Consider the following 8,878-nt stretch of genomic DNA (forward strand, 5'->3'; position numbering starts at 1 on the left):
CAAGTAACACACAAGATGATACAATAACGTGTAGATGTTTGGTTTTTCTCTTCTGCCTAGAAAAAGGGATGTGTCCTGATCACTTTTTATCTGTTTTGCTAATATAATTTGACTATTTCATTCCTTCATCCTTCTTTACAATTTGTTTTCACATTTATGTGAAAGACTTTCAGGAGCTAAGAAAATAATTGTTTCAGACAACCCAAAATTCTAGATCCCTAGAAAAACCACTTTGATGACCTACAGACCGGTCAGGTTATACTCTGATTTCTTCAAGTTACAGTAGCTATTATATTTGCAAACTTTTTTCCTAAAACTTGAACTATGTGTAGGTAAACGTTACCACCCTTAACTGTGACAGTGTAAAATTATATATATATAATTATTATCCAGCAAGATGATCAGATATGCATCCTAGAGGGAAAGCTTTTCATACTTATACATTTGGTACTTTTCTCTGCTTCTGCAACATTTACTGTTTTCCCCTTGTTGCTGCCAAACATGACATATAAAAATGTAATTTACCACTGTCCCTTCCCAGGTAGGTTATTACATAGAAAACTGATGCCAGTGAGTATTTGTGGACATATCCAAAAGATGACTGACTCACATTCTTATCCTCTGCGCTTGAGATAACTTGCTTTTAACTCATAAATATATTGATAGTAAGTACAAGTTAAATGACACTTGGTGCCACTACATAACGTGCCGTCTTATGTGATTCTGTTTTTCAGATTTCTTTCTAGTTTCTTGTTGGAAGAGTCTTAGATAATGTGTGCTTTATCACTCATTACCAATATTCAGAAAAAATATATTTTGTCCAAGTGTTCTTGAATTTAAGTTAAAAAATTATATTTGATTTGGATTCAAATATTTATAGATTTACAATATACCTATTCAAAATATATTGTATGATATTTAATAAAATTAAATTCATAAAATAAAGTTTTCAACACTATACAAACCCCTAGAAAAGCTTCTTTTTCTTTATAAGGCTGTTGGCAGTCGATCAAAACCATGGAAAAGAAATAATAACCTTTGGTTGTTGTACTCTTTTGCCAGGGATGGATGGTATGACGAAGACAGCTCCGAATGAGTCATTTCACTGGAAACACTTTTATACAATTAAACATTTTGATGATGTTTGAAGGTCTCAGTCACTTTCAGATTCTTCATCATCTCCTATTGGATATGACTGGGTATTATTCTGAGTGTACATTTTTGTTTTCATGGGACAGTTGTGATCCATTAAGATAGCCTATAAGAGAACAAATTGCAAGTATATTAACTTGTAACGATAAGACAGGTTTAGCTATTGTCTTAAAGGATTACTAATTTGAAAGCTCTATCATTATCTGCCATTAACCAGCTCTTGAAGCCATTGCCAAGTGCCTGATCTAGATGACCTGCAGTTGTCAGCTAAATGAAAATTCCAGGCAAAAAGAGGAGAGCAGAATTGCCCTCTGCAGTATTTTCATTGTACCCGTTGCGGGGCAAAAAATTCTGGGACTTTGTACTCTTTGGAGCAAGAGGTATGACAGATTTAAGGAGAGTTACACTTACAATTTTGGAAATGGGGTGGGGGAGAGGATCCTAGAGGTCATCGGTCCAGCTTCTACTTACAGATTTTCTTGCCACTGCACTTCATGACTTGAGGCAAGCCCTCAGTTTTCTATTTCCATCCTGCCCTTAGAGTATTTTAAGACCATATCGCCAAGCCCCTTAGATATTTCCCTGATCCATCCTGGGCCTTTATCTTTTCTTAAATGTGACATGTGGACTTTGTCCCAGATTCTGCCTGTCATACTCTAGTTCAAATGTATGACATGTAATTTAAAAGTTTGCAAACAATTTATTATAGAGAACATTGCCATTAGTCCCCCCAACTTGGAACACACTTATCCCATCAGTCTTGCTACTTCTGAAGCAATTCTGGAAGTCCTCTTTTCACATATTTAGATGCACTGTTGTAGCTCCCTTGGTATTCTGGATTGATTCAAAACATGTAGCTTTCATGGTCATTTTGACTTTAAGGAAAAGCCAGAAGCCACACAGTGCCAGAGCCAGTGAATAAAGTGTGAGAATACACTTGATGAGCCTGCCTTTCCGTTGGGTAGCACCTGGGAGCAGCATTCACTGAATTTTTTTTAATCATACCTTGTAAAGACATGAAAGACAACACATAGAACTGCTTCAGAAAGTGGCAAGAATAAGAGTGATGTGAGGAAGGGTATTCTGAAGGGGATTAATGACAATGTCTTTTATTGTAATACATTTTAAAATTTAAACCTTCAGAGTTTTTCTCAGACAACTCCTGCATCCCTTGTACGCTCTTAAAAATACACCAAGAAACACACACATCTCATGCCTTCTGTTACTGAAAATTATAAAAGAAAGCCAACATCTAGTCTGATACCTCTGATACTTATCATGCCGGGAACATGCCAAGCATTTTAAATAAAATGCCTCAACTTCACAAAAACCCTGGGTGGTAAACTGAGAAAACACAAAGGGACACATGTCTACAAATGGATTGATATGTAAAATGTGTGTGGTCTTATTATTCTCTGGCCACACTACCCACGCTGCTGCTGGAAGATCTTGGAAAATCACCACCAGAGCCATCCAGGGAAAGAAAGATGGGATCTTCAAGCCACGTCCTTTCCTGCTCTGGCAAGTCTTACTCTCAAGACTAAGACTGAGAACATGCCCTATGTTTAAAAATAATTATTCAATCTAGAAAAGGAGAAGCCCTGCTAACAGTCAGCTATTAGCTGGGTATTTTGAGGGCTAAAGGCTGCCATGTAATTGCCTTATCACAGGAACAGTTTTCCTCAAATGGCAGGGTGGTATTTCTTATATTTGCAGAGGGACTTGAATAAAAAGAAGTTTTTCTTTTCCTCTGTCTGTACTGATAACCTTATTATATAAATTTTTTTAAAAATCCAGTAAGCCAAATAGGAGAAACACTCCAATGCTCTCAAACTAATTCATGATTCCTTGACTTGTGATCCATGTCTTTCCATATCAAACAGCTGAAGTGTGAACACCTCGTTGCCAGGAGGCTCCTAATGAAAGAATTCTTTGCTTCAAGCTGCATGCCTTTTTCTGGCTCGCACATCCCCGCACTTGGCCACTGCTAATCCCAGACACCAGTGCTTCCTACACCGAGTTTCTCAAGTGTGCACAAATCGATTCTCCTCCACAGCACACGCTGTCCTGCCTGCAGGCCTCCTTGTTAGGTGCACCGGATTCCACTGGCTTTCTTCCTGCTCTGCATTTGCAATGAGCTGGCAGCAGCGGCTGGCTGCCACCCTCAGATGTTACCACTATGCCAAATAAATGGCATCCTTCAATTATGAGCAGCAATTACGGGCAACAAGATGCACATTTTCTCAAGATTTTAATGATTTCTCTTTCTAGGCACCAATTAAGGATCGTGACATTTTACAGAGGAAGTGGCTTTCTGGAAACCTGTCATTCTAACTGCCTCTGCCTTTCAGGATTGTCTCTCCCACTTCCTTCAGCATTTTGTAAAGAACTAAAGTACTGGTTTAAATGGAGAAGGAGGGGTAGTGAGCCTGCCTTCGGCCATCATTTTGCACAACACAGTGTATCTGGCTGGGCAAGTAGATCCCTGGCTCATCCTCCGATCTCACTCATTTCCTCCCCTACCTCCGATTGGCCATCATGCCGCCTGCTACCCACAGAGAGATAACCCCTTCACCCCTGATGTCTGTTGCTCTGGTGAGCGATGCTGGGCCAGCAGTTCTGGGGTCTGGACAGCAAAAGGAAGCTCTCATGTTGCAGAGGGAGGACAGAGGAAAGTCAGCTGCTGCTGGGCAGATAAGTCAGGGCACGGATAAAGCAGGAAGAATAAATGGGCAGTGCTGGAGGGGGCCACACCTTTCCTCGGCCAGACATAGGCCAAGCACTCAGCTGGGACTCTGTCATTTAGTCCACACAGCACCTCCACGAGGAGGAAGCAGACTCACAGCCCTATGTAGGGAGGGAGTTGGGAGCAGGTGCTGCTAGGACTATACTGGCCCTTCGATGTCCCCCTAGAGTCCGAACAGGGAGAGAAGCATTTGCAGGTGACTGTGTATAAATATAATCTATCTTTAAAGCCACCTGCAGAAAACCATCCTTTGCTGGACAGTTCAGGAAATGCCAAAGCATTAAACCCCTTCAGTTTAGCTGTCAGACAGGACTTCCCATGTGCTCCCAAGAGGCCCTCAAGCAAGTCTTACATCTGCTCATAAACACAAGCACCCTGGCTCATCTCATTCACCCTTAATCCGCGACTCTTCTGCCAGCTGGACAAGTGTGTATCAGCATTTGGTACTTAAAGATCAGCAGCACCACACTACCAAGTATGAACAATAAACAAAAATACCGCAATTCCTTTTGCTGGGTCAGGTAAAGGCCTAAGAAACGATAAAATGATTCATACATGTCAACATGAGATTCAGAATCAACAGGATTAAAGCTATTCAAAAGAGGAATAATTTATTCTCTGTATCTTGCCTATGGCTATGATTCTCATTATGCAGTTATGAATTCAAAACTGTACACGCTCACATGTGTGCCCCAGGGTGCATGTGGGATGGTTTTCCATTAAAGTTTAAAGTCACCTCTAGAATCTTCCGTGCAGTAAGGAGCAAGACATCAACCGTTACTAAATGCTGTACGGGTGAGAAGAGAAGCAAACAGGACTACAAATGCCTAATCGTAAGAGGCAGAGAAATGACGCTCTAGATCTTCAATAACTATAGAAAATGAAACCGAACTATCCTAGGTTCATACTTAGCTGACAAAGAAGAGCTACACTGATGGAAATCTGTGAACAAAACTAATTCCAGCCTTCAAGTTTAAAAACAATGCTTGAAAGAAACTACCATAAAGATAGTGAAAACAGGTTAACTGCCCTATGTGGTATAAATTAAACAGAAACTCTCACCATTTATGTCTGGAGGTTGGTTTCTGCCCAAAAGAGGAAGAAATGTATTCCAATATCAGGCCAAAAGAAAATTACCCACATGACCCTAAATAAAATAATCAAGAAACATTTTGTTGCATCCTAAATCTTTCTCACCATTTTCTCTTCCTTGGCAGGTGGACTTCGAAGAAAAAGGCAAAGAGGAGCAAAAAGAATATCAATGATCCCAATGATTGTCATGAGCCATGGAAAGCCAATTGCCTTTGCGATAGCACCTCCAGCTGAAGGACCTTTTGGGAAACACAGAATTAGATAAAGCTCTTTCCAAATGTCAACAGAAATTATGAGATGAAGTGAGTTTTTAGGATGCATCATCTGTCCTTCATAGAGGTAAAAGGCTGCTCAGAAAACCAACATTCTTACCTATGGCGTACCCCATACAAAATGCCACATCTGCAATGGCGTACACACTCCCATAGACGGACACGTGCCGCAGGTCCACCAGGTAGCCCATGATAGGCATCATCGATGAATCCACCATCCCTGTGGGCAGTCAGGAATACAGGGCATAGGAAACGGATGTGAATCAAGAATGGGCTGCTTGTCAGGGATTGTCCTAAGCTCACTGCCCTGCCCTTCTTCCCCTTTGTTGTCACCTGCCAGTCTCCTGGCAGAGCCCTGACAGTAAACCTTTCCCTGCAGAAAGCTGGTGGAAGGTCTCAGGATGGGAGTACAACCTGAGACCATGTGCTGATTTCTTGTTAGGGCACCATTTGCTGCTCTCGGCTTTACCTCACCTTGTCCTCCACTGTTGAGTGGCCTGCGGTTTGGATGAGGGTGCCCAGTCTGCTAGCAATTCACCTTGCAGTTCTCCAGATCCAGCAGGGTTGCAGGCTTCTGGCTGAGTGGGTCCCTGGCATGCTACCTGCTGGTGCTCTCCTGATTCACCATATTCTCACCCACTTGTCCCTTGCCACGTGGCACCTCACACACCTCATCCAGCCCCTTGCACATTGGCCTCACAATTAGATCATGAGAGTTACCTACGTGGAAAATGCTAGGGAGGATCAGAGAACCAGAAAACAAGAGTCTCAGACATGATCCGGCCCTACTGAGGCAAATAAACCCAGAGCTGTTGGCTCATTTGATTGGCTAAAACCAACAACAAAAGAGGCTATTATGAGAATCTCATCTCTGTAACAGCAGGGAGCAGGTAGCATAAAATGTGAGCTCTGGTTCAAAGCGCTGCCTACTTGCTCCACACACTGCTTCCCTTCTGTAAACAGTGCTGAGGTCTGGCTGTATGGCCAGAGCCTGCAAACACAACCAGTGCAAGACGTAAAAGCTAGTTCCCTCCCCTCTTAGGCAGCAAAGGCAGATAGATGAGGAAAAATTCTTTCTCTCAAAATAGTATTTGCTGATCACCTATCTGTACACAGCGCTGGGCACAAAATGCAAACAAAACATGAGCGTTGAAGACTGCATCCCTGACGCGACTGATACGTGGTATGCTGCCACGGGCACACCAGGAAATCCTAACCCCATCTGGGAGTCAGAAACGGCTCTGTTCATTCTTTCTGCAGTACCACTCCAAGATTAAATTCCTGCCTCTTTGGTATGACAGGTTTGGCATTTACTATTACCATGATCAGTCAGTACTTTATAAACAAGGAGCAAAAGTATACTATTCATCCAAAGAATAACAAGATTTTTCCTAACATTGAGACCCACCTCCTTTGCCTATGAAAATTCTTGAGCAGTAGTCAGCACTATATTGGTCTGCTTTTTCTTTACCACTCCCTATTAAAAAAATGTGGTATCTTTATTCCCAGCCTCCCGGGAAGGTCTGCTCACCGAGGTGGGCCTAAGCAAGTGAGCTTCACATGAGGAAGTACCATCTGCCCAAGCTTGCCAGCACCACATCATTTAGCTCCTCTAAATGTTGGTTTTTTAAAATACTCGTTTTCAGGAAATACACGGAGTATATAGAAGCAAGTATCTTTATGTGGATGATCTATAGGCTGTCACTGACCTAAACTTTTGGCTTCTAGAAATCTGGGACAAGTAACTAGAGTCTATTTACTCCAGCAGAGGAAAAGAAAATCTCCCCTAGAGGGAAAGCATTTTCACATTTAGGCACAAGGCTCAGGGGACTCACCAATTGCAAAGCCAACTCCAAAGTTGGGCGCAATGAGCCCATAAATGTTCTTTGCAAAAGGAATCTGTAAAAGGAAATAGATGTTATGCTAAAACAAGGTGTCTAATAAATGATCTTGAAAAAGTTTTTAAAATCTGTGAGGGTTTTTTTTTTGGGGGGGGGCGGTCCTAGTACACCTAGTTCCCTTCTGAAGGAAACAGGAGCAGAAAGAAGGATGGAGTTTGCCATCCTAGTGTTTTGTTTTGGTTTTGGTTTTGGTTTTGGTACCGGGGATTGAACTCTGGTTCTTGGGCTTGCAAGGCAGGCCACCAAACCGCTGAGCTAAATCCCCGGCCTGCCATCCTAGTTTTTTAAAGTCCAAGCTTCAAACAGATAACTACCATGAAACCTGCCAACTGTGAAAGATCAGCCAAGACCACCCTCAGTTTATGATAAGGACAAGTATCCTCATTTGGGGCAGATGTTCAAATGTGAAAAACATCTTGCTACTATCTTGGGGCTAGTCGCCCCAAAAGTAAATTATGTAGTAAAACATCTTAAATGATTTCTGACATAAAATAAAAATATATCCCCTAGAGGATCTTGTCCAAAGGTGTTTAAGATTGATAAAAAGCACTAAGATAAAATGAAAGACAAACTCAAACTGTTGTAAAATGTTGCTTGGTAAGTCTTACCCAAAATAAGTTTTAGTCCCAGATTGTTCCTACTTGTCAAATATGATCATCTACTTACACATAAAATGCTGATTCCAACAATTACCATTCCCAGAAGAGCACAGAGCCACCTATCAAAAGAAAAAGCACATCAGTAAATGAACACTTAGGGAAATTTTTTCCCCTGTCCAAATTATCAATGGAAATCAAAACAATTATTTGTAGCAGCTAAGGGAGAAATACTTCAAACATTTTTAAAGAAATACATTATTATCAGTATAGCAGAATGAATGCTGTTTTCAGTTCATCTTACCTCCCCATTTTGTGTGCAAGTATCCCAAAAATATTGGTTCCAATGAGATAAGAGATGCTTGCCGGCAAGAAAGCAATGCCTGTAAATTTATGAAAAGGACACCTTATCAGTACTGATAACAGTCACATGTTAGAAAAACTAATAATCATAGACACCACAGCGTTGATTAGAGCAGCTGAAATGAAACCCTGGGGCCAACTCATATCCGGCGGCTGACAGCTCCAGTCTGGACCCCACACCTTTTATCCATCCCACAAAGCTGCTGAGCCGCTCTAGAAATGAAAACCATTTCTCTATCAGTGGCTTCATCTCACCCCCAGCTCTGTCTGTGGCAGGCTTTTCACATGAACCAATATGTGGTCCCCTTTCCACAGCTCCTCACTGTGGGAGCCCAGCAACCAGCCCCTCAGTGTGCCAGGCACATACGTGTGCGTCCTCCTCCCCGAGGCCTCCCTGTGACCGGAGTAAGATGTGGTCACTGAGAGAATCAGGAAAAGTTAAGTACAAAGAAAGCAGTGGAAATCATCCAAAGCCAATCACTCGGATAATCATCGCTGTTACTCTCCCTTGTGAGTTTATACCTGTGGAGGGGGGCATACATTCTTTGTGCCAATGGGATTACTGTATGGGATACTTCTCTCATCTGCTTTTTTTCAATTAGCTCTTATAAACATCTTTCCATGTTAAAAAAAAAAGTCTACATGATGATTGTGTGTGTGTGTGTGTGTGTGTGTGTGTGTGTGTGTGTGTGTGTGTGTAGTAAAATCATGAGCGAGGGGGCCAGGGATTTAGCTCAGTGGTGCTGCTGCCTGAAG

General features: G+C 41.9%; 1 protein-coding gene across 1 annotated transcript in view; it reads right to left on the reverse strand.

Annotated features, from left to right (window-relative positions):
• Positions 1-966: 966 nt before the first annotated feature.
• Slc18a2 (solute carrier family 18 member A2) overlaps positions 967-8,878 on the reverse strand; it is a 32,390-nt gene continuing 24,478 nt past the window's right edge. The window contains exons 10-15 of the mRNA XM_010634660.2: positions 8,064-8,142; positions 7,830-7,881; positions 7,098-7,161; positions 5,363-5,482; positions 5,096-5,229; positions 967-1,258 (exon numbers count right to left, since the gene is read on the reverse strand). Coding sequence (XP_010632962.1) covers positions 1,154-1,258; positions 5,096-5,229; positions 5,363-5,482; positions 7,098-7,161; positions 7,830-7,881; positions 8,064-8,142 — 554 coding nt within the window. The 3' untranslated portion in view covers positions 967-1,153. The remainder of the gene's footprint in view (positions 1,259-5,095; positions 5,230-5,362; positions 5,483-7,097; positions 7,162-7,829; positions 7,882-8,063; positions 8,143-8,878) is intronic.

Source organism: Fukomys damarensis, unplaced genomic scaffold (assembly GCF_012274545.1).
Source record: "Fukomys damarensis isolate Sample0158 unplaced genomic scaffold, DMR_v1.0_HiC HiC_scaffold_8, whole genome shotgun sequence".
In the NCBI taxonomy this organism is placed as follows: domain Eukaryota; kingdom Metazoa; phylum Chordata; class Mammalia; order Rodentia; family Bathyergidae; genus Fukomys; species Fukomys damarensis.